The following is a 27265-nucleotide window of genomic DNA, read 5'->3' on the forward strand; positions in this document are numbered from 1 at the left end:
GCCTGGGACGGTGACTGACCCTGTAGTCGGCTGTCAAGGTCACTGACCCAGTAAAATTATGTCTGTGTTGTGTGGTGGATTGGAACGTATTACTTAGTGCATGTAATAAGGCAGGTGCTATCTTTTTCTGAATGGCCATAGTAATTAGCTGGACGAAAATTTTGCAGTCGCTGTCATTAGTTTTCTTGTATTCTTACATATTTCCCTATACTCCATGTAGTATACTTTTAAAGACACCTGTTTTTGATACTTGTCAATTCTGAAGGTACATGTATCTTCCACTGATCTGTAACAGTAAAGATCGATATATTGTCACATCACCTATGTAGCCTATAGGCTCCAACAGATTCCAATTTGCTTATCAAGGGAGAAAGCATAAGTAGTTTTAATCATGTTTGAGATATATGCAAGAGTGCATTCCTTTTGATTCAGTGGTTACTGGAGGATGCTTTGTGGCATCCCAGTGTGCTGGATGTCAAGCCAGCTCTCATGACCTACAACCCATGCCACTGACTCCACCAATGTCAGACTCAACCAAGGCAGTGGTGCCACTTATCTCTTCTGGGGAGCGACTGCAGGAACACATCTGTGCAAACTACCTCTTCCAGTGGCCACCATGTGTATCACATCTGTGGCCACTACCTCTTCCAGTGTCCATCAGGGATAACACACCGGCCACCCAGCATAACAAATCTGTGGCCACTAGAGATAACATATCTGTGGCCACTATCTCCTTCAGTGGACGAAAATTTTGCATGACATGCAACTGTGTACATACTAAAAGAGTGTAGTGGAATGTTTGGCTGTCTATCTTTAAAACTTTCCTAAAAAAACTTTAAAACTTTCCTAAAAATTTTTTTCAAAGCTGAAGATCCTTTTATAATGAGAGTATAAAAAAATTTTCTTTTGAAATGAAACAAAATATACATAATAAATTAGTATTCAAATTAGAAAATGTTAAATTACATGTAACATAGTTAAGGCGTTTTATATGTAGGTGGAGTGTCAAGTTTGGCCTGTTAAGTACATGTATAGGTTATAGCTTGGCCACATACAAAATACTTCCAAGCACCGTGTGTATAGTTGACAGGTTCTCTGAGGCAGTGAACCATGACTCTACAGATTGGTAGTTGACTTTTCATATCCATTCATTTATTTACTTATTGGATTGGTGTCTTGGGTCACACCCCAGAATATTGAATAATTGAAACATCGGATGCTATTCTACTGGAAAATTGTAAGTTTCAGCTCCAAAAGTAATATTTTGTGACATTTATTTGGTTCGAAAAATGCACTTTTGTGGATGAAATTTTAGGTCGTGTATAGTAACAGTATTTTATAGTGTTCATAGCAGTGTTTATATTCAGATTAAAAGGGTGAAAGAAGCTTGGGCAGAGCCTGAGTGAACAATTTGATAAAATGAATGCATTAAATTCAGAATATAAGACTGGAGATATGTTGTTTGAAGTTTAATTAAAATACATGTAAAGCGTAATGCAATCACAAAAAGGTTGTACCTATAATGTGAACATGTATGAATGGCAGATGTCTGTTGTACATGGTCATCTTCCAGTATGCACATTGATCATGCAGATATTTGGCTTCTCAACTTAAGCAGTCAGTGCCAAACAAATACTGGCACGGAATGGCCAGTCTGCAAAGTTGATAGTTATTCTAATAAATGTCCACTTTGTTTAGCAAGTGTAAAGATTTTCTCCTTCCTTCCAGAAGGATAGGATTTCCTGGGACATGGGAATGATGGGTATGTGCCAAACTACTGTATTGATATTAATATTCTTAGCACAAATGTATAGTTAAAATGTAGCTTTGTACTAAACACTTCTATTATTGCACTGCAGCACACTACATTAAGTTTTGTACTACATGTGCATGTTATTTACATATTTTGGCCACCTATTTTGCTTTTGCATGTACATGTAATACTTGTTTGGGATGCTCTTTGCCTCACCAGTATAAAGATGGGTAACGTCATATCCTTAGAAAGAAAAACATATAAAAAGATAAATACAATTCAACTCAGGGTTTTTGCATATATATTTTGTATACAACTCAAAGTCATGCGGGGAGGTGTTATATCACCTGGATGTCTATTAATTTCCTGTAAATTACAAAATTCAATGTCTTTCTGATTTTCATGTATCAGAATCAGTGTTGTGTTAATGTTAAAGGTGGTGTCGTGAACGTACTGCATTGACATCAGGTGGTTTTGCATATATGTATGTAATGCACATTGTCATAAGCAGGATGTTCAGTCATTGAATCATGCATGCACATGCATAGATGTAAAGCACAATGACACAAGCTGAAGTTTTGCATAAATGGATCCTCTACAGCCAAGGTTTTGGTGGCGTTGTACCAAATTTACATATGTATGATACTTCTGTTAAAGTTTCACATAGAAAGTTGTGAAACTAACAGGCATTTTAGTATACTTTTATTACTTACACAGAGCTTGTACTTTGATTTTGCAATAAAAAATGCATGTACATGTTTTATGCATTTTAGCTTGTTCAGTAGCATCTCAGTATACCTGCAACACAAGCTACAAGAAAGTAAGGCTAACCATATTGTTTTCACAAGTGGTAAAAATTTTTTATTTCAGATTCCACACATTTTTCCAATTTAAACCTCCTTTAGTGACCTTAAACCCAATGGCTATTTTAAATACATTTACACAATTTTTGATCCTCCCGAAGACACATCTCCGCACATTCACGCACTTGTCACATGTCAGATGATTTAATTTTAGGCTTCTTTCCATCAAAGAGATGGTTTGTGACTGAATAGCATATGAGCCCAAAGGTAGGACAACTTGTTATCCCTCAATCATAAAACACTAACTTTTCTCAAAGATACCCTGATCCTGAGATTAAATAAGTTTGCAGAAAATGTAGTCCCAAATAAGAGCTTAGAAGCGAACATCCAGTTAAACTAATACTTTGATTTGCCATTTAGTTTCAACCAGGACGAATAAGTATTACAGCTTGCTGTCTAAATGGCCCGCATTGTGTCTCTCTCGACGGTGTCGAGCTAAGAGAATATCAGTGTGAAAAGAGACCACAGTCGAAGGGATGAGCAATTTTGCTTTATATCTGGAGATTTTACTTGTCGAACTATTCACTGTTTGGAGAGCTTTGCACATCCTTCCGAGACAAGTCCGCCTAAGCTGACCAGATGACACTTGTTCGCGCACGTGCTGTTGGTATGCCCAGAACAAATGCTAGTTTGAGGAGCTACGCCTTAATTCCTGGACCATGCAAATGAAACAGTAAAAATGTGGATTAGAAAGACACACTGATGTGATCAATGCTATGCCCTTAGTTGTCTAATTAAAGCGTTTAACATGATTTAAGATGAACTTATTTTAACAACGTTTGAAGCGTGCTGATTTAGCAACATTTGTAACTCGAAGAGCACAAGTTCGACCTCTAACCATTCAAATCAAAGATATTTCTCATGGTGTTTCATAATTGGTAAAGTATTTTAAACAGAAGCAACATGAGAACAGACCTCGAATCAGTTATCATGGTTATAGAATAGGGTATGAGACGCTCTAGCCAATCTATTTAAATTGATGAAGATCTTCGTAGAATTTAACCAGCTTAAGAGAAACCGGTTTAACCAGTATCCCAGTAACACCGGGAACGTGTATAATGCCGGTTATCGAGACACTACCATCATTTTGTATGAAAAAAGTATGAGTCCAATACCTGCTGAAACGAATGTTCTAAATATTTTCTAAATACAGTTGGTGTGAAGTTGTTTAACACTGTTACATAATTATATGATGTGGTTACTCAGAAGACATTTCAACCATAGTATTTTTTTTTCAAATTCTTAATATGGTATGGGGTGCATTTCAGTGTAGCCCTCTCCTTTTATGGTCGTCCGATTTGAGCCACTACCAATTTCCTAGACCTGTTTTGCAGATGCGTGGAAAGCCCCAGATAGCCCGTCCCCCCCCCCCCCCCCCCCACACACACACACACTGCCAAACTTCCCTACCCTGCAACTGCTGCACCCGATCATATTTCCCTGAAGTCTATGACCTTGTACATGAACATATATGTACCTGTAATTCCGAGAACTTGCTGTTTCAAGAAGTGAGAGCATATCGCTTTTACTTTTGTTATTGTGTATGACAAAAGTGGATGAGATGAACTAAGACATTATTATATGATGTGGTTACTCAGAAGACATTTCAACTATAGTGTTCTTTTTTTTTTTTTTTTTCTTTTTTATATGCTTGATATGGTATCCATATGGGGTGCATTTCAGTGTAGCCCTCTCCTTTTATGGTCGTCCGAGCCATTACCAATTTCCTAGACCTGTTTTGCAGATGCGTGGAGAGCCCCAGATAGCCCCCCCCCACACACACACACACACTGCCAAACTTCCCTACCCTGCAACTGCTGCACCCAATCATATTTCCCTGGAGCCTGTGGATGAGATGAACTAAGACATTATTATATGATGTGGTTACTCAGAAGACATTTCAACTATAGTGTTCTTTTTTTTTCTTTCTTTCTTTTTTATATGCTTGATATGGTATCCATATGGGGTGCATTTCAGTGTAGCCCTCTCCTTTTATGGTCGTCTGATTTGAGCCACTACCAATTTCCTAGACCTGTTTTGCAGATGCGTGGAAAGCCCCAGATAGCCCCTCTCCTCCCCCCCACCCCCACCCCCCCACCCCCCCCACACACACACACTGCCCAACTTCCCTACCCTGCACCCAATCATATTTCCCTGGAATCTATGATCTTGTACATGAACATATATGTACCTGTAATTCCGAGAACTTGCTGTTTCAAGAAGTGAGAGCATATCCCTTTTACTTTTGTTATTGTGTGTGACAAAAGTGGATGAGATGAACTAAGACGCCCATAAGATGCTTAAACCACCTCCGTAGGAAGTTGTTCTTGAGATGCATGACCCATGGTTAATAGTGGTAAGTCAGAAATACCTATGACTGAAATTTTTGACGTTTGCATGAATTGATCAGAATGGTTTGACAGCTTTGGTATTCCATCTTCTAAGTTTTTATGTTCAGGTCCTAAATGAGTGAATTTTGTCAGTTGAAGTTGAAATATTATAGATAATCTAAGAGTGATCATATAAATTCTTAAGTGAAAGGCATCTCTTCCGAAAACTACAAGACAGTACATGTATGTTCTGTGTACACTGATTATTATTTTATGCTATTCATATAGTTCAAGTTGAAATTACTAATTTATTTGATCTGGGGAAAATGTCAACAAACAATTGTTCAGGCTTTTGGAGTTTGTGCGTAATAGTATAAACTAACATGTAAAGTCTTCTGTTCAAACTGTGTTCCTCAAATCTGGTGCAGAGTCTGATACACTGTCCTGCTGAAGAACAGCCACATTATGCAAACATCAAGTTTAAAAACGATGATAAATTGAAAAAGAAAAGAAAAATAATATGCAGCTTAACCAGGCTTCCTAAAATAATTTCAGTCACCAGAAATTCCTTGAATTACATGTCTGGTTATCTGTCATTCTCACTGGCCTGGGATAGATCAATTCTTTTGCTACTTCAGTCTTCTTAGTGAGGTTATGACGTTCCATCACCCCTCCATAATATCTTACAAAAGTCGTTTTATTAATCAGTTGACGTATATATTAAAATGAATGGAAAAGGGGACAACATTATTTGCACTATATACAATTTTCATTCATTTGCAATTTGGAATAGCCTCTGCTTATTTTAAGTGTAGCTTATTTAACCTGTGTTTATAGGTTAAGTATATATAAGTCGAGCCTCCTACATGGGAAGGTCTCTTAGCAACCTGCGAATGGTCGTGGGTGGCCTCTGGGCTCTGGTTTCCTCCGGGCTATGACTGGTTTAGAATGCTGGCCAGCATCACAGAAGTGAATATTCTTCCATACAAGAATTCAGTATTTCACCTAAAATTTAGATTTTTTTCAAGTGACATGTTTGCTTGATTCATCCATCTTATAAGATCACCTAAGAGTGATTTTAATTTCTGACCAGATAAACTTTAATGTTGGCATCCAAGGTAACATGAGAAGATCTTTATGTGCTTCTGATAGTGCATTTTTACAGGCCAAACTTTAGGTGAAATATAATAATTGTAAGGAGTGGAAGTGAAGGGTACCCTAATTCCTCAACCTTTCTGCATATGAAAGAGCAAATTTTAGTGTAATTTATGCAGACTTTTAATTTGATTTTGAAGGCAAAACTACATTGGTTGGATAGGCCTGTTCCAGGGCTTCACAAAAGTATAATTTTATCACTGCACACAAAATGATACCTTCAGAATATGCTTGAATAACCCCTTGCAAACATGCAAAAAAGTTGAAGAATTACAGTATTATTTGTTGGTTTTGAGTCGGCTAGACATTCAGTCCACTAGGTATATGTATAGGCAGTTCTTTAAAATAACACCATTTCCACAGACTGTAACATCCCAGCAAGCTTTTATATTTGACAGTTACTGTTACTTGTAGAGTTGGGAGTTAATTAATAGAAAGACATGCCTATGTAAAAAAAAATAAGTAATAATTATTTTTCTTTAAATCTGGACAATACATATGAAGTTGCTGGGTTTGTTTAGTCATTTGTTGGTATAGCATTAACAGGGATTTATTGTAGTTGAAGACACATCCTGTTTATGGGATAGATGTACATATCTAGTGTATCCTGTTACATTTATCATAAACAAACCATTATATATTCAATCTAGTGAAATTAGAACAGGTGGTTCATGTATCTCTGTTTTCTGTCTCGTGGAAAACATGTTTCTCAATTTAATCCTGTGCTACATTTGTACTGTAAACATGAAAAATATAGGGGTTGGATTCATTTCCTAAGGTTTCAAAAATAATAGTTAAAGTAAACGATGTAACAATTACCATGGTGCTGGTATCCAGTATAATGAGTACTAGATACATGCATATCTGAAAATTTTAATTTCTCCGTGATATATTGCAAGGACACAAGACTTTATAACAGTTTAACACAAATAAACACAAATCAGTGATACAGGTAAATGTAGACCTACATGTACCGAGAAAAAAAAATAATCTTTGTTTTGGATATGCATGGAAATTATTATCTTCCCTGCAAAGCAGAGGAGTGCCCATATCCTGGTCAGGAAAACACTGATTGGATAGGCCCCCGTAGATTCAATTAGTATAGAAATGAAATATTAATATTCAGAAATAAGAAACAGTAAATTGAAGTTGCACTTGGAGAAATAGGACCATTTTAAATATTTTCACATTCTAGAGACGATAAATGTTAAACAACAAGGAAGGAAAATTGGGTTTTTCTTGAGCTGTTAATGAGCAACAAATTCAGAGTTGAAAGGGGAGTACCATACCAATTACTGCAAAAATGGACATGCAACAAAATCAGGCAAGCAGCGCTAACTTCAAGGAGAAAGATTCTATTGTGATAGAATCAGCATATTTTAGGCTTCCAAGCAGAAAGCTTGAGCTATGTTTATTTGATCTATGTATTTGATTAGAGTGTTATGCCGTACCAGAATCCAAGAATATTTGTCTTATATGACAGCAGTCAGTGTTCTGTTGTGTTGGGTGGAAAACGGTCAGATCCCAGTGAAAGCCATGAGTATCCGCACAGTGCTGGCAGTCCCTGGAGAGGAAGTCAGCATGAGCTGGACTTGAACTCTCCTGGATCATTGTGCTATATGTAACACGCTAACCACAAGGCCATTGAGGCATAAAGTACATGTCTTGTATCATCATTATTGCCAATGTTATTTAATTGTGTTCTTATGCAACAAGCATTTGTGTCACAGTTATTGCAGTAATGTTTTTGCTATCGCTCTCCAAACCTGACTATATTTATATACATGTTACATGTACACAAACTCGGTGTACAAGTACTTGCCATGAGGTAGAGAGTGAGAATGAAGTTGAAGTTGATGTTTCGACATGTTTGGAATGTGGTTATCTAATACCATGTATTGAACTGGCATACATTTACAGTGTATGTTGCAAGTTAGAAACAAAAAGCACATGTACATGTTGTTAGCATGTTGAAGTGAGAGGTACAGCTGGATGATAATTCTTGAGTGAAGCGTAAAAATCCAACATAATAAATAAGTGAAAAATGTATGATGTATATGTGATTCGTGCAAATTTGTTGAGCTGTCTAACTAGGAATTTTCCTCTCCGGCCGTACGTGGGAAAGTCTGCTAGCAACCTGCGGATGGTCGTGGGTTTCCCCCGGGCTCTGCCCGGTTTCCTTTCACCATAAAGCTGGCTGCTGTCGTATAAGTGAAATATTCTGGAGTACGGCGTAAAAACACCAATGAAATAAATAAATACTTACTAGGAATTTAATCTGTATGTGACAAGTTATGTGAAACATCATGAATGATTGTACAGGGTTTATTATTGTCTTGTTGCGTAGTAACTGTTATTATGCCGGTAAAAAAGTATTCAATTTAGTTGTACTACCCAATTCTAAGATGGCTTCAAGAATGCTGACAAAAATGCTGGCGGAAAAAGTATTCAATTTAGTTGTACTACCCAATTCTAAGATGGCTTCAAGAATGCTGACAAAAATGCTGGTGGAAAAAATATTCAATTTAATTGTACTACCCAATTCTAAGATGGCTTCAAGAATGCTGACAAAAATGCTGGTGGAAAAAATATTCAATTTAATTCTACTAGCCAGTTCTAAGATAACTTCAAGAATGCTGACTGGTTGGTTGAAAAACAATGCCAGCACTTACGAAAAGCCTTGTACAGTGTTCCACTTTTACCTAGCTGCTCTTTGTTATCATGTAATAGTCATATCGATGACATCGTGTTAACCATTTAACAGAAGAAGCCATTTAAAAAAAAAAAAAAGCATGTAGATGTGCTTCTATGTGAAGAACTTACGTCTAGACAGCTACATGTATGTGTGTCTCAGCTTGCCAAGCTTGCTGAATAAGTTGGCCAAAGCTGTCAGCCTGTGTCATTTTGAACTCCTTAGTGCAGTAGAAGTAAGCCAAAATCTCGTCATGCACCACATCAAATGGAGGTCAGAATTGTTGTATTGGGGCTAAGGGGAATGAGAGCTCTGCAGAAAACTCTGTTAATGGATTTGCAGGAACCAACAAACTCATAAGTATTTTACATATATCTACATGTGTTTTACATCATCTATTTGATTTTTCAGAATTATGACTAAATTGCTTGATCTTAGAACACAGACATGCATATGTTTAAATGACTGTTACTCTAATTAAACATTGATGTGTGAGTAAAGGAAAAATGAAAACTAATACCACAGGAAAACCTGGCAAAGGCCTATGTTCTGTATTGTTAGAATGGTATAAAATAGATTTGCATGAACCATGTCTAAGTGGAGAGTGGTTCAAATTCAACCATGCAGTGACATTTAATCTTTGCATTTTAAATGAAAGCTCTGCTCTGCATAATTTTTTTTTTTTTTGAGGTTGAATTTTTTTTTTGCCTCTGAATATCTCCTGATGTTGTGATGTAAATTGGTTCTGTTCAGATAATGGTCACGTTCAGTTTCAGGGGAGCAGGTCTTGGTCGAGTGGTTATAGGTGATTTCCTTTCAATTACCACAAGACTATATCACTAGTTGAAGTTACAAGCTCAAATTTGTCGATTACTTTGGTATCACAGCATTGTTGGGCCTTGGACATTGGTTGACGACACTTGCCCTCCATCAGTGAATATGGTGTGCCATCTGTGTGTCACATGAGGGAAAGTTCATTTGAAATTTGTCAAATGTCAGTTGTGCACCTCAAGCTCGCCAGTTTCCCACTACGTATCAACTGACTACCATTGTAGAGGTGAACAATTATGGAATATGGCGTTAAACAAGAAACAAACGACAATTTTATATTGCAGGTTTTCAGTCAAAGCAAGCCCACATAAAGAAGATACAGTTATCCTAAGACTGAAGAGTGCACTGCATAATAATACAAGGAGAATCTGGTAAGATATATGAGTACTTGGTAAGTCTTAGAACTAACTCAGTGCTACTATTGTCCATTAAACCTTACATTTTAAAATCTGTGACAGTTTTCATTTTGTTGTTGCAATTTCATTGTCATATGCTAAATTGGGAAGGTAACAGTAATATTATACAAGTGTCCAGGAATGTCAACTCGTCCTTGCTGGCTTATTCAGATTGTGAGAGTACCATTGATCATGTAGTGTTTTGAGGCTTGCTTGGACGGTAGGATGATACCGAACTAGAAAAGACGTAAGATTCACTTAGCTTATGACCTATATTTACCTCTTATAATTCTCTAAAGTAGATATTTTTTTTTTTAGTTCTTATGTTTGTTTGTTCTTTCTTTTGTATTTAGCAGTTGTGGACTTCACTGGATGTTCAGAAGTTCACCTTTGCATGAGTGAAGAGTGCTGAAGAATGTGGAAGAGTGGTACAACACTACTGTCCAAACAACTTCACAATCAATATGGGACTTTTCAGCGAGAGATGCAGCAGTTGTCTGCCGATGGGCGCAGAGTCATGGCGATACGGCGAGAAGATGTTAATGTCTGGGAGAGAAGAGCTCCTTTAGCGCCCCACCATGTCAGATATCTGGTCAAGAAAGGCGTTAAAGTTATTGTTCAACCATCAAATCGAAGGGCTTATCCCATGCAAGTAAGAGAAACTGTACAAGAAAGTAAACATATTAACCATGAACAACTGATTATTAGCCTCAGACACCTGATCATTAACACTGAATAACTGATTATTGACCTCAAGCAACTGTTAATAATTCTCAAATAACTGATTATTAACTTTCGCACAACTGATTATTAACCTCGAACAACTGATTATTAACTTTCGAACGACTGATTATTAAAACTTGAACAGCTGATTATTAACCTCGAACAATCAATTATTAACTTCAACAACTGATTATTAACACTGACTATAGACAATTGTATGTTTTAGTTATCCAGTATCTACATATTCATGCAGATTAATTCTGCAGAGTTTATGACAAAACCTGTTTTTGTCAGTCTGAAAAAAATTGTATTCATATGTGACCTGAAGTTTCCTATGATATTGTTTTATTCAAGAATGGTTGAAAACATGATATCCTGTAGATCATTATGTTGTACTAGTACATATGTTTCTACATGAAAGAATATAATTTATTGAAAGTAATATAGGTTAGAGCTTATTTTAACATGTACCTTTACATCTGATGTGAATCCAGGTAAAACAAGATTATCTCTGTTGTTATCTCATGCAGCGATTAAGTTTTTATGTGTTTGAATTGTCTTTTCTGTAGGAGTATGCAAACCATGGGGCAATTATCCAGGAAGATATCAGTGAGGCGTCCTTTGTGGTTGGCGTTAAGCAGGTGCCCATTGACGTTTTGATGCCAAACAGAACTTATGCATTCTTCTCTCACACAATCAAAGCTCAAGAGGCGAATATGCCTCTGCTTGATGCTATTCTACAGAAGGTAAGAAGCAGCGTTTTCAATGTCTGCAGCAAAGAGCCAGAGTCATAAGAAATTGTTCAAAGTAAGAACATTAGAAGTTTTATTGTGTGAGCTTCCTATTCTGCAGATAAAGTGAAAATTTTTTTGTCTTATAGACAACCTGAACTTGTCCTGGCGAAAGTCATAGTACAAATATGGTTAGCAAGCTTTTGCCTGTACTATGATATCGTAGTGGCTATGAAATACACATGATATAATGTAGCCCATAGCTAGGACTACCTCTGTTCAGGTTGGAGAACCGCTCTACACAACAATGAAATTGAAAAAATATTCTACAGATGTTATTCAGATGCTACATGTTTGAGGTAACACTTTGGATAGTAAAGAAATTTAGACTTTCATATTTGAAAAATTCAGAATTGTGTTCAGAATATTCTTGTCATGTGAAGTTCTGTTGATCAGTCAAAACATTATTTTTACAAATAGAAAAGTAGAAAGCTGTCGTTACATTACAGCATGTCATACTGGGGATTTAACAAGTGCTCTATCCATTTTCCCTAGAATATCCGGCTCATTGACTATGAAAAAATGTGTGACGCTGAAGGACAGAGGGTAGTGGCTTTTGGGAAATACGCAGGTGTTGCGGGCATGATCAACATTCTTCATGGAATGGGCCTGAGACTTCTGGCCCTTGGCCATCACACACCCTTCATGGTACTGAACTGTTTGTTAATGGGTTTGAATTTATCAAAGTGTTTAGGCTGTTAATATAGAAATTAAGAAAACATAAGAAATTATTTTTCATTGTTGGGTTATATCTTGTAATGACAGTGCAGGTTGATGCTGAGTATATTTACACCGGATTTATCAGGCGAACTGGATTCACCATAACAAAGAAACAGATGCAGAACCTACGCATAGGAAAAATCCCCTCCTCCACTGTTCTATCCCCTATAGTTGTTATTCTTATGTATGCATAACTTATTGTTATGCATACATTTTAGAACGTGTATATATATAAACTGGCAAAAATTATACTTATTACCACAAAATATTTTCTTTGGATATCTTGGCCTTGCTTTTGAAGCTTTTGTTTACTTTCACATTACTGAAATCTTTGATAATCATGATTCACTTTTTTAACTTTTTACAGCATATTGGCCCAAGTCACAACTATAGAAACAGTGAAATGGCAAGGCGAGCAATAAGGGATGCAGGTTATGAAATTTGTCTGGGTATGATGCCCAAGTCCATTGGCCCTATCACTTTTGTGTTTACAGGCACTGGGAATGTCTCACAGGTAATTCATACGGAATGAGCATTATGTCACGTGATAACTATTTATGACCTGGGATACAACATTAGAGTACTGCATGTGGTTCACATTACAGCAATGGGTTCAAACAATCTGCTCTTTTCTGTTATACATCACCGTTCAATTAGTCTGTGGAATATTTTTCTGTGCAATACTTGTGCTTATAAAGCAAAGACGTACAAATAGTTGATAAGCACTGTAGCATAACAGCAGAGAATGGTGTGTTATTAAAAAACTTGTGACTTGTTGAGGAGGAAATGTTTCTCATTGATGGCAAACATTGTATATATATTTGATCATGGTAGTCTTGTCATTATTCTGTACAATTAACATTTATCTGAAGTAAAGGCCTTACATGTATGGTCTTCATTTGAGATCATCAAATGGTCTTCTATTGCCTGATGTTTGCAGGGTGCACAAGAAGTGTTTCAGGAGCTCCCTTATGAATATGTAGAGCCAGAGCATCTGCCAAAGGTGGCCAGACAAGGAGGTAAGGTCATGCACCTATATATATTTAAATCTTTTACAGAGGTGAGGATATGTAGGGCCTTTGGCTGGTTGCTATGGTAACTAGATTGCCTGTATATAACCCATATCTGGTATATTATTAATAAATAATGGCTTCATTCACTGCCACATGCCTATTTTATTACATATCTTAATTATTAAGAGTGTAGAAAGCTCTTCTTTAGTAACATTTTGCATAAATGTATGCCTTCATCCACAGCAACAAACAAAATATACGCATGTGTTGTGAGCCGAGAGGATCACTATGTGCGAAAAGACGGACAGAAATTCAATGCTGAAGAGTTTGAACAACACCCTGAGAGATTTGTTTCTACTTTCAGCAAACAGGTAAGACCTTTTTAATTAAATATATGCTTGCTTTCAGTTCAGGGTATAGAACATTCTGGATTTAAGACTTAATTGACAGTTAATTTCTTTATTCTTGATTTTGATGTTTTAAATGAAGAGGTATGATGTTCTCCAATTATATACATGTAGGTCTGATCTTATATACATGTGTTGTATGTGTTGCCTTTTAGATTGCTCCCTACGCCTCCTGCATTGTGAATGGAATTTATTATGCCCCAAATTCGCCTCACATCTTGTCCATTCCTGACGCAAAATTGCTTCTCAGTCCACAAGAAACGCCCTGGATCCCATCCAGCCTTGGTTGCCCCAAGTTGCCCCACCGCCTATTGGCTATCTGTGATATATCTGCTGACCCAGGAGGATCTATTGAATTTATGAAGGAATGCACAACCATTGACTCTCCCTTCTGCCTGTATGATGCAGACAGGAATATGAACACAGAAAGGTAAAGGCTACACTTTCATGACTGTGATCCTAAACATTTTCTACTGTTTAGGCTATGAGGTTTCACCTTAAGCTTAACTTTTTGCACATTTTGCTTGATTCTGATTGATACATTTAAAAGTTCTTTGTAAAGAATAATAAGTTTACAAGTGTTTTTGTAAAGATTGATTAACTCTTATCATAAAAAATTCAGTATAACTTTAAGGCCTTTTTGTGCTTCTGAAAGTTTATTTTTACAAGCCAAGCTTGATGAAATACAACAAATTTTGATTCTTCATGCTTTATTGAGATTTTTAGCTCGTCTGTATAAAGTACAGGGGTAGCTTATGTTGTCCCCTGAGCATCCAATAATTGAGAAAGTAACAACAAAATGTTAGGAATGGAATCTTAAAAAAGTACTCCATGTATTGAGCTCAGGGTTTGTTCAGGGTTTGCATTCATGTAGAGCAGAATAGCACGGGGTGGAGGAGGCGTAATGTATTGCTTCCTTGAGTACATATTAAGTACTGTAAATGACTGAATTTCTGACTTAGTGTACTGTGTATAAGAATCAGTGTTAAAGAAAGTGTTAGGGTGTTATCTCAAAAAGTGCTGCATATACTGAGCTCAGAGTTTGCACACATATAGAGCAGAATAGCATGAAGCGGATATTCCTTCATTGATTCAGTGTGTACATATAAAGTAGAGTAAATTGCTGAAGTCCTGACTTAATGTATTACATGTATGTATTGGAATCCTTGTTAAGCAAATTGTTAGGAGCTGTGCATGTATTGGGCTTAGGGTTTGCACACGTAGAATAGAATAGCATGAGGGGGATATTCCAATGTGCCTTGTCAGTAGGCATTGAGCTGAAGTTTTTTTTTTGCCCTTTTGACCAATGAAGTCACAATCATGAATCTACTGAATCAAATGAATGTAGTTCTTGCATTGATGTTCTTGAGTATTGCATTTAAATAAAAAAAGGTGACCTAAATCATCGTGACCTAAGATGTTTTTTGTCAGGTTCTGGTTGTGTTTTAATACATTTGAAACCAATCCATTGCAATTCCATGTCATTTGGTTATTATTTGCTAAATGTTTGAAAGCTAACTGATTGAAGCATTAATGACTTCTTGAGAAAGTTTCTTTAACCCGTGACCTTTGGCTGGTTGAACATTTGGATCTAGCTCTTTTTCATCTGCAGCTTAGAGTAGGTTTCTCATGTACATGGCAAATGGCAATGGTTTCTAGCAACTTGTCCCCTGATTACTCCACTCACTCCATGGGCTTAGCAAATTTGAAATATTCTAGAGTTCAAAAGTTAACATTAATGAAAGAAATAAATAAATGTGTTAAATTAATTTATCCATAAATTGTAGCAAATTATGGTAATGAGCAAATGAGGTATTCTAAAAAAACAGACCAAATGTGATATGTATTCATGACTGCTAGCTTGTTATGGGAATTACATGCTCATACATTTGCTGCTTAAGTATTAGCCTTATTTGCGAAATAAATTGACATGCTTGAGGTCTTTATCTATTGATGCATGTAGGTCAGTAAGGAAGAAGCTGATTGTTTTGGGATTTTTTTTTTCTAGTTTTGCAGGCAGTGGTGTCTTGATCTGCTCTATTGACAACATGCCTGCACAAATCCCAAGGGAGGCTACAGATTTCTTTGGAGGGCTTTTGCTGCCATATGTTTTTGACATGGTAAAAATGTGTTGATTGTGAACTTCATGACTCCTGTTATATTTGGATGTCCTCGCCAGTCAAACTAATATGAAGAATAATTAGTCCTTTGTGTGGGGTATAGAACGTTTTTTGTTAGGTTGTGCCAATGGGTTATATCTTATAACCACCTGGAGGAGAATCATGAAACATGCAAGCCCACAGGTCAAGTTTGAAAAACTAGCCTTATTTCCGTAGATGTATAAGGTTTATAACTACTTTGAATATTGTCAAATTTTGATAAAATTTTGTTTTCGGTTTAATTTATGGTCCATCAGATTAAATTTGAAAATATTTATTGATTTCATGGCGAAGATGTATATATTTAGCAAGGAATGTACAATCTCTGAATTGAACATTTTACACCCTCATCATGATAAGAGGATGGTCATATTACAGCTATTGCAGGTTAGGCTTTTGGTCATTTCCTAATTTTTGCTTTTGAGTATAGATAACCATATTTGTTTCCTGGTTTTAAATGTTCTGTCCACAATATGGCAATCATAAACATCCATCATTCATTCAGTCTGAATGGGAATCTTGTGTTAAATATGTTATTTTTTGTTTTTTTGTTTTGTTTTTTAAGATCAATTCAGATGCTACAAAACCTTTTGAAGAATACAATTCTTCACCTGTTGTGAAAAATGTGAGTTCTATTCTTCACTAGATAAAATTCCTATAGTTGGGTTAAGTCAGTATTTATTGTATATTCACTGAAATCTTTGATGTATTTTATATATAATGAAGAGTTTAATATGAACTTAAAACTTGCATAATACAAATTTATGCATGTCCCTTTAAGTCCAAATTATTTTTGGTTTTTATTTTGCTTTATTAAATATTTATTCATTTTATTTGATCGGTGTTACGCCACAGTCAAGACTATTTTAGTTATATAATGGCAGCCAACATTATGTTTGGCGGAAACTGGGCTTGGGGTACCCAGGACCATCTGCAGTATTAAATTTAAGTTAAATCAGTAGAGTAAAACACATGTCATCTCATACATGCATATTTTGATTTGTTGTTATTTTTTGTTGCTAATTTATGCAGGCTGTGATAACCTCAAATGGATCATTGACACCAAATTTTGAATATATCAAAGAGATGCGGAACAATAGGCGGTATGTAAAATTTCATGTTGACTTTATCATACCTTGTATGAACAGTATGTGTACCTTAAAAATTCCAGTCCATATGTAGTGAAATACTTTTTATTATTACAAACATTTGCATGAAGTGTTGGTTTTTTAGAATCGTATTTTCTGATTTGTTCAACTAATAAAAATTTGGAAAATGTACCTATCCCTGGTATTTTTTGGGGGTGGGTGGGCAGAGGGTACATATTTGGGGGGTACATAATTACATTTATTTTAAGATCACATGTTTTCATCATCACAGTTAGTCTGCATAAAATTTAATATTATTTATTTATTATTTGATTGGTGCCTTATGCCTTACTCAAGAATATCAAGAATATATACAACAGCGGCCAGCATTATGATGGGAGGAAACTGGTCAGAGTTCAGAGGAAACCCATGACCATCGGCAGGTTGCTGGAATACCCTCCCACATACAGCCGGAGAGGAAGCCAGAATGAACTGGACTTAAACTCACATTGACTCCATTGGTGAGAGGCACCTGAGTTATTGTGCCATGCTGGCGTGCTAACCCCCTCAGCCAAAAAGGCTACCACTACCACCTCCACACCCCGTCCCCCCCACCAACCCACCGCCATATAAAATACATAAGCATATTACTATGAATTTATGTCATACAGATCTCAGCACAAAGCACCTCTTTCTGCGGAGGCATCCACAAAGAAGGTGTTAATACTTGGTGCTGGTTATGTGTCATCACCTGCTGTAGAATACCTGAGTAGAGATGAAAAAACACAGGTTACCGTGGGTAGGTCTGGAACAGGCAATCAATTGCTACATGTGCCTCTGTGACCATTAACCATGTCATGCTTTGCAATTTATAATAAGGACATGTATAACTATAATAAAGTTCACCAAAGGCAAAATCTAATTGTACATGTAATTTTAAACCAGTGTTGTAATGCTGTATTTAAGTAAACTGCATATTCCATTAGTTGCAAAACATACCATATTTAGGTCAAAATGCGTAGTGTGATTGATATTTCCATGGCCAAACTGAATAGTTTTACGTGTTTAATATAATGTGTTGTCTTCACATGTTTTTTTGGGTACATGAATTTGGATTGGATGATAGATTATTTTTCATTCCCATTTGTGTAATCCTATAATGTATATGAAATTACCACCAGCAATCTTTGGGGAGTGCAGTCATAAATTCAACCAAATGTACATGGGTATGATCCTTAACAAAGGTTATGGTAACTAGTCTGTTATCTTTGTTTAACAGCATCCCAGTTTCAGGAAGAGCTGGACGCAGTGGGAGAGAAGTTCCCTAAAGCACACTTGTCTCTCCTGGACATCAATCAGAGCTATGATGACCTTGATGATATGATACAGGCCAATGACGTTGTTGTTAGGTAAGTGGCATAAATAATATCTCTTGTAACAAAAGTTATAAATATAACATGAATTAAAAAGTATGTGTGAGATAAAGCCTCCCACCCATGTGTTCGCTATGAGTTCAAGTCCAGCTCATGCTGGCTTCCTCTGTGGCATTATGTGGGAAGGTCAGCTAGCAACCTGAGGATGGATGTGGGTTTCCTCCAAGCTCTGCCCGGTTTCCTCCCACCTTAATGCTGGGTGCCATAAGTGAAATATTCTTGAATGCGGTGTAAAACACCAATCAAATACACAAATAAATACATATAATGTACAAAGATAGAGACTTTGCTCTTCTAGCTCATATTAAAGTAACAAATTATAAACTCAAAAGTGGTAAATAAGCAGAGAATTAATTTTTACCCATGTTGTACAGTCAAAAGTTCTTGCAATCTGATGAACATAACAACAACATTAGGTATACTGATGTCTTTGTCACAGCGCATCTGGAATGGAGCAAACAATCCATTTAGTCTCCAACCACGTTCAGATCTCTATGGTATGACCCAGATCCAATATGCTGCTACAAGCAACTTAAAATCAATCAATGTGTCAGTTTTGTACACCTTCATGTATCATTAGACCCCTGTCAGGTTGTCTTTAGGAGGGGGGTTGGTGGGGATAGAACCAAGAACGACTTCTACATGGGGATCAGCCACTGGTTTGTAAAAGTAAAAAGTTTGTTTTTTAAAATGTGTTACATGCTTTGAAAAGTTAATGACATGACCACAAAAGACAACAACCCTGTAAAGTAGACCAATATTGATAGTTAGTTACATATACATCCTTTGCTTTAACAAAATTTTCAATTTGGGAAAAAATGGCATAAATTAATTATATTTTGTATGATTTGCAATTCCAGCCTCTTGCCTTACACCCTTCACCCAGAAGTAGCTGATTTGTGCATAAAACACAAAACCAACATGGTCACTGCTAGTTACGTGACTCCGGCAATGAAAGCCCTGCATGAAAGGTAAATGAATAGTATGCTTTGTTTCATTTCATTGTTTTTTTCCGATCTGTGACTGACATTTTGTTAAAGCTGCTCTTTACTTGTAAGAATAACCTGCTGTACTCGTACTTCATGTGATTTATAGACGATTGAAAGAAATTCATTTTTCCTATTCAGATACCATGCATGAACATTTCATATGTAGATTGCCCATGTTATGAGTTTGGAACTTTGTAATCATAGACAGCTGTGTACGTGTACATATTACAGAGGTAAAATTTTGTGATTGAAAGTTGTATGTGATGATGCTTGAATTTCTCTGAAATTTTTGGGATAACAGTACATTTGTGAATACTTAGTACACAGTGAAGCCCTTGTAACATAACAACAGCAATAGTAATGGTTTATTATATGGTATTTGTATCTAAACAAAGAGTACATTTAAGGTGAAAATCTGTCCTTAAATTAGGACTAAAATGTGTATCCGCATGTTTGTGTACATGGTTAGAATGAAAGTGTGTAAAATTCAACAGAGCGAAAGATGCTGGCATCACAGTCATGAATGAGGTGGGAGTTGACCCAGGTATTGACCACATGCTGGCAATGGAGTGCTTTGATGAGATTCATCGTAATGGAGGAAAGGTAGGGTTTATTACTCAGCTCTGTTGGAAATTTTTTCTGAAGAGAATATTCAGGCGTCATGAGACAAAAAAACATACATGCACATGTGGATGTTAAAGAATTCAAGGTTTGCTTTATGCTCTTGTATCAAAGATTCTGTCAGGCTAAGAAAACTGTAGAAGCCTTCAGATAAAATTTGATAAAATTTGAAAATTTAGTATAACAACTTTTAAAGGGATAATCACCTGTTTCTCTTTATTCCTGTGATTGTCAGAATATACACATTGTCATGTGTTATTTACAGATTACGTCCTACCTGTCATGGTGTGGTGGACTGCCAGCACCAGAGCATTCTGACACTCCACTGCGGTACAAATTCAGGTACTTTACTTCTGGATATTATATGAAAAATGTTACCTCAGAGATACAGAATAATGCTGGTGTATAAGTGAAATATTCTTGAACTACGGCATAAAACACCAATCAAATAAATAAATAAATCTTTTATTTTTGGAAATATTGGTGGATGGAGGGGTGGAGTGGTGGGTTTTGGCTTGGGGGGGGGGGAGGGTATTTACATATGTATTGGTAGAAAATAACCTATGTTTTATTGCCTTTATACTGTTAAACATTGTGGAGGTTTATTGTTAGTTTGATACTTGTCTTTACAGCTGGTTTCCCAAAGGTGTCTTGATGAATGTCTTGTCTGGAGCACGATACCTTGATGGTGGAGAAGTGAGTTTTCATAGCCTTCAAGATTTTTGGTTGCTTTTCTACTAAAATACATTAAAATAGGTAGTACTACAACAGGCAACACATTATTAATTCATTTGCTTTATTCTAGTGTCGTGGAAATGAATGAATCAATGATTATAGCTTGATAATCTGGGCAATGTAATTACAGCCATACCATTTCAGCCATATGGAAGGGATCACAGAAATGAGAAAAAAGAAAAATTGTTCTGTTTTATATGCATGACCTATTATATACTCGAGGTCATTTTTGCTCATTGTTCCATTGCATGAATTTCATGTACTTTTTTCCAGGTTGTTGAAGTACCAGAGGGTGGTAGTTTGTTGGACAATGTGCATGATCTGGACTTTTTACCTGGCTTTAATTTGGAGGGTTTTGCGAACAGGGATTCCACAGTCTACAGTAAACTGTATGGCATTGAGAATTGCCAAACATTGCTGCGTGGCACTATAAGATATAAGGTGAGATGTGAATCAGAATGTCACAAGGTTGTTTTTGAAACAAAGTATCACATTATAACATCTCTGCTCTTACACTTAACATTGATACATCAGTAACGTACATGTATTCAACAGAAATCTGTCAACCTACACATATGCACTAAAGGACTTTAATTTTAATCCTCACACATCAAAATATAACTGTGATGTTAATGTTAACCCAAGAATGGATTGTTTTAGTTGCCCTTTGTTGTGTTGTAGTGTGCTTTCTGATAATCTGCTCTTTGCTGAATATTGTTTCGGGAGTGCTTACGGTGTTCATAAGCTGTTCACGATTTATAATATTAAAATTTTTAATTCTTAGCCGATTGATGTCAGTGCAAATAACTTTTAACCTACATTCTTAGACTGTCATAAGTTCCTATTTTGCTCTGTGCAACAGATATCTGAGGACTGCAAAACATGCTGGATAACAGTGTGTTCAATGTTTGTGAAGGGATTATAGTCTCAAGCTGCTGAGCCATGGATTATAATTTTTACAACTTTCAGTTTATCTAAATGTTGCATTAGTTGTATCAAGATTCGATAATGAAAGTGAAACCTACCCCTTTTGTATGTTCTTCAGGGATTCTCCACAGCCATGAGCAGTCTCCTTGCCCTGGGTCTGCTGGACAACAGCCCCAAGGCTGCTCTTCACCCCAATGGAGGCAACATTACCTGGGTGAGTGCCTTCCTGATTGAAAGCTGGATGGTAACTGGTCAGTAGTCAGTTTACCTCAGTTTTCTTCCGTCAGTGCGGATTTTATTTCCTGTTCATGTACATGCTGAGATAGTTTCAACTTACTTGCCTCCTAAAACCATTGCTTTACTTTATCAGCTTTTAATAATAAAACAAATTTATTTTCAGAAAAACTTGATATGTGAACTTCTGGGTATCAAGTCTGATATTTTGGTTGACTCTGTGAAGGACTGTGTGTTAGAGCGTGTGGGCAACTCTTTGCCCAAGCTCAGGTGCATTGAAGAGTAAGTATTGTTTAATATTCAAAATATTTTAAAATAAATTAAATACTTGAACTACAGTTCTTTATCATTGATTTCATTGAAAAATTTAATTCCAACCCCTGACTGATGTGCATGGAGCATTTGGGCCTCACAGTAGATGTGATGATCATGATGATGTTAGTGATGTCAGTCCTTGTTCATCTAAGTATAGTGATAATTTGCACAATTTTGGAGTTTTGTAATTTTGGACTCATTGTTTAGGAAATTTCCTACTTTGATATTATACTGTATGTTGATTTGACATGGTGTTTTATGTTTCAGATTGGGTCTGCTAAGTGATGAAGAGGTGGACAAGAAGGGATCACCTCTAGATACCCTATCAAATTATCTGTCCAAGAGGCTAGCCTTCGGTAGTATATTTGTTTCTGCTTGTCTTCCTTGTTGCATTGATTTGTTGCATTAAGGGAGAAGTTTACATGTTTTTTTCTCTGCCACCTTTAATGAGCAGTCGTAATTTAGTATAATGAAATAGTTTTGAATTATGAAACATATACTGATTTATGAATAGATGCCTTCAGTATTCTAGTTCTAAAAAAAGGCTACTTCAGACACAACTGAAAATACTCAATTAGGGGGCCCCTGTGTCCTAGTGGTTCACTCGCTTGCACAGCCCATTGATCCAGGAGCCTCTCCACATCCCCATCCCCTGCAGATGGTCGTGTGTTTCCTCCGAACTCTGCCTGGTTTACTCGAATGGCCTCACCTTAATGCTGGCCGCTGTCATATAAGACTAGAGAAATACTCTTGAGCATGGCGTAAATAAGTCTGTTAGACTATCATTACAACAGAACCTTTTGAAATGAAAAGAATTGACAGGAAGGGGAATGTGTACAGGTGTGGTTCTCTGTTATCAGGCCCTGGCGAACGGGACCTTATTATTCTTCGCCATGAAATTGATGTGGAGTGGCTGGATGGTTGTCGTGAAAGACGTCAGGTTGGATTGACTGTGTACGGAGAAACCAATGGCTATTCAGCTATGGCCAAAACAGTGGGCTTACCAACTGGAATAGCCACAAAAATGGTCCTGGAAGGTTGGTTTGTTTTAATAATATTTCTTTCATTTCATTTTGCATTTAATTGCTTTCATTTCTTTTGTTTCTTCATTAAAAGGCTAACACATAAGGGTGAAGAATTATAGTGAACACATAATCATGAATTAATATATACAATAAAGCAAAGCACTATACTACCACATTAAATGTTCAGTATTTTGCAGTCGTTCTGACCTACCACAACATGAGCAAATTTCAAATAGCTTTTGATCCAGGGATTGGATTAGAGAATTGTTCATAAATTATGGGCACCATTAAGTGGGGAGACCTGGTATCAAACCCGGGTTGGGGCATATCAAAGACTAAAAATGTGTCATGTCTGGTGCCACGAGAATACACATTATGTGTGTACACTACTGAAAAATTGATGCCTCTTGCTCTTGCTTAATGGTCCGTACAGTGTCAGACCAGATGGGTTGTCACCTGGTGTCTTTATATGTTCTTTCAGTGAGACAGCAATTTTTTTGCAATAATTATTTCAACAAATTTCTCTACTTTGTTCTAGGTGAGATTCAGAAGAAAGGAATGGTCATCCCCCTGTCTGTGGACATCTATAGACCTATTTTACAAAGGCTGACCGAAGAGGGCCTGACTGCCAGTGAAGTGATAAAGCCCCTGCCACGCCTTGCAGACCATCAGAGAATGAGCAGCTTTTAATTTCTTCATCATGGGGCAGATGATTCAGGCGAATTCCTAGTCTGTTGTGCTATTTTGGGAATACAAAAGCAAAGAAAATACAGTTTCAGAAAAGTGGCTGTCGAAATGTTTTTCTTTGGTTATATCCGTTGTTTGATCATAAAACAACAAGGATATATTCCTTTGCTATTGTATAATGTCAACTTGTATCTTGTCCTGTCATGATATGTCGGATTGGGGTACGGGTATGCTATTTTTTTATGTTTTTTTTTTTAATATATATATCTCAGTGTGACAATAAGTGACATATTGTTTACATTTTCCTCAACAAAGGACTGATGTCCTGTAGGTTTTGAAGTTTGCTAATCAGTTATTTTCCTCACCTTTTTGTATCTGTGATGAGTGTGATCAGTATTCTCAGCGTTCACACAAAAACGGGACATTGGCTTTCTGAAAGAGTGTGTGCATGTCTCAATCCTACTGTTACCTTGAAAGTAAAACAATACTTTTTATACTCATTTATGACTGGAGCAGTCAAGTTTCTTTATTTTGATAGTTTGTAAGCTTTTTCATTGATATATGGTATACAAAATGAAATAACTGAAATTATTAGGTAGCAGTTAGCATGTGCACTTGTGATGAATAATGTTAAGGTCTACATGTACTTCTTGAAACTAACTCTTGCCATGTGTCTACCAGCCCCAGAAAACTCGGAAAAAAAGGATATAAAACTATATATATAAATATATATATATATATACTCTAAATCATTTGTCTCATACTCCAGTAATACTGATACCAGTAATAAATTTACAACTTTTGGGGAGTGTACAAATTCACTATCCCACTGTATAGCTTAAGTAAGAAATTTGTAGACCTGCTCAATGTTGAATCATTGAATTTTTCTTTTTTAAACTTACAATAATGAATAACAAATGCTTTTTCATACCAAAGAAGAAAAAAAAGAAGTTCTTCTTGTGAACCATAATCTGGCTTTAATTTTGGAGTGCCCGTATATGGTTTTGAATTTTTGTGCTGATGGGTAAATAATTGAATTATATTAAAATACATGTAGATTTCCTTTAATATTATTTAATTATGATGTATGTTTAGCACCTTGAATCTCAGTTGGCTTTTGAAATCTTTACCGGTTTATTTTGTTGGAAACGATCTCTTTTCTTTGGTTTGCTGCTTTTGTCTCCCTTAGCACACTTTTTGTGCATTAATACTCACAACCCATGTTGACTTTCCCCAAAGAAAAGAATCGTTAATCATGTCCAAATATGTCATTAAGCTGTAACATCATGAGCTGGGGCATGTTTCACAAAGTGATTTCAGGCTATAGCCTAAAATTGTACCGTAATCCAAATTAACCTCTTAAATATATGTTATGCACTAAAAGGAAAAAAATTTGATCACTGATGCTGTGCTATGGCAGTACAGTTTCAGCCAAATTTGAGTAATACAAATGTATTTTGTTTAGTAAAAAAGTGTAAAGTTTTGGACTTAGGCCCAATATGGCTTTGTGAAACAATGTTACTGAATTATACCTATATCAGTTCTTTTATTAATGCCCCCATTACATGCACCAATGTTTATTATTATTTTACTGAAGTTATGTAGAAGTGAACAGCTCAGATGTGGCCATTAAGAGCCATTCCTGTGAAAGTGCATTTTTTTTTTTTTTGCTACTGTCATAGAAATTGCATTCCATGTAAGACGGTCTACATTGTTTTCTGTGTGCTTCCCATAATCCATGACATCACGATCTAATAGTGATATCATTGATTGTTTATCTGTAACAAAAGCAAAGCAGACCAGTAAATATCAGTATTCAGAAATTAGAATGTGAGTTCAAAAGAGTCTACATTAGTGTTCACTTACAATCTTCTTGACAAACAAAATTTTAGTCATGATGTATAGTCATTTGAATATCGGACCAGGGAGACATTCAGTTTTCTAAATGCAGTTTTCAGGATGCAGTTGAATGTATTTCAAAGGTATTAAATGTAATCTGTTTAGTCCTTGTTATCATTAATTGAGTGGGATATCACAACTACTATTTCCACCAGGTATATTCTAAAGTGAACCTTAACCTGTTTAACTTCAAATATCAAGATGCACTTTTTTAATTGTCTGCTTTGCCTTTTTTTTAGATTTGTATTGACAAAAAAAAAACGGTTTGTAGGGGCCTTGAAATTGAAAGTAATTTTTCCAAGCCTTAAAAAGCATAGAAAATCATGGTTCTTTGTGGTTCAGCCTTGAAATTGAGGCGTAGTTTGCCACACATACATGGGAGACTACAGAGCCAACCTGAGTTTATACTGTTGTGGATTCATGTAGTATGCAAACTGTCTCTCAGAGAAATTTGGTTTTCCAGCATCTTTGAAATTGCTGGGTGAATGTTCAACTAATAAAATCCATTCACATTGGTAAAAGAAGCTCGTGTAACTGTACAGTATCGATATTTATTCCAAATAGCCTGAGAAATATGAATGTTGGGTCTGAAAAAGCATGGAAATTTGAAATCATTATTGTGTACGACCCCTGTGGAAGTCGAGGTTTGACATATATATCCTAGCAGTTTTATTATATATATAAAAAGTAAAGTTAATATTGGGATAAACTATGTGACCCTACTTTTTTCTAGGTTGACTCCATTAATTGATCCCATAAAATTGAGGTTAAGACTTCCTGTTACCAGCTCAGATTTCAGTGATGAACCCTTTACTACCTGGTACAGTATTGAAACGTGATCAGGTAAACGTACTGAAAGGGTTAGATGGTTGATTACAGCGAAGTAATGGTTTTTCTGTCAAGACACCTAGACAATTACTGGAATCATGTTGATTCAATAGCTTTTAGTCACTGCTGATATAGGAACCTGTGGAGTTTGTCATTTGAAAATTGTTGATTTACACATTTATTATTCAACAAATTATTCTTCAGCGTAATGGAATGCCATAGATTTTACTTTAGTCTTTGTCATTTGAGTGGAGTTATGCTGTGCCATAACATATTGGTGTCATTAGTACACCCGTATTTGCCATGGAAGACATCTTCATCCGACTTCCTAAGCTTTACACCATCGCACTTGCGAAACACAATAAACATTGCCTTTATCTGACACCAGAGCACCCCATGTTCATATTTCTTTTTTTTTTCTTGTATGTGTATTTAAGTCCCGTTGTAGTGTGCTTGTCTCGCATGGTATTTTCACTGAAGCGGCATTGTAAGATAGTACCTATGGTTAGTTAGCTCTTTCATGGTTACGCACATATTTTGATTTAACATGGTTGTGCTAATATTTAATACATTCATTTTGTCAACTTGCAGGACTTAACCAACTTTCATGTAATTTGTTTTGATTAATGCTTTAGATAAGCAAATATAAAAA

General features: G+C 36.2%; 1 protein-coding gene across 3 annotated transcripts; it reads left to right on the plus strand.

Moving 5' to 3' along the window:
• The first annotated feature begins 1720 nt into the window (after positions 1 to 1720).
• On the plus strand, positions 1721 to 26938 carry LOC135471837 (alpha-aminoadipic semialdehyde synthase, mitochondrial-like). Of its 3 annotated transcripts, XM_064751223.1 has the most exons (25): positions 1721 to 1762; positions 4884 to 4972; positions 9909 to 9995; positions 10373 to 10671; positions 11312 to 11488; positions 12029 to 12181; positions 12621 to 12767; positions 13194 to 13272; positions 13510 to 13637; positions 13829 to 14103; positions 15682 to 15793; positions 16398 to 16457; positions 16865 to 16935; positions 17592 to 17719; positions 18200 to 18329; positions 19214 to 19324; positions 19837 to 19945; positions 20229 to 20305; positions 20596 to 20659; positions 20972 to 21139; positions 21744 to 21839; positions 22026 to 22141; positions 22442 to 22530; positions 23035 to 23211; positions 23738 to 26938. In XM_064751223.1, exons 4-25 carry the CDS (start codon positions 10435 to 10437, stop codon positions 23887 to 23889), a joined length of 2856 nt encoding a protein of 951 aa, XP_064607293.1. In that variant the 5' UTR covers positions 1721 to 1762; positions 4884 to 4972; positions 9909 to 9995; positions 10373 to 10434; the 3' UTR covers positions 23890 to 26938. The 3 variants fall into 3 exon arrangements, with proteins under 3 accessions (XP_064607293.1, XP_064607292.1, XP_064607294.1); XM_064751222.1 differs by lacking the exon at positions 1721 to 1762 and having other exon boundaries at positions 4729 to 4972; XM_064751224.1 differs by lacking the exon at positions 1721 to 1762 and having other exon boundaries at positions 4729 to 4972; positions 10376 to 10671.
• Positions 26939 to 27265: the final 327 nt, after the last annotated feature.

Source organism: Liolophura sinensis, chromosome 7 (genome assembly GCF_032854445.1).
Source record: "Liolophura sinensis isolate JHLJ2023 chromosome 7, CUHK_Ljap_v2, whole genome shotgun sequence".
NCBI lineage: Eukaryota > Metazoa > Mollusca > Polyplacophora > Chitonida > Chitonidae > Liolophura > Liolophura sinensis.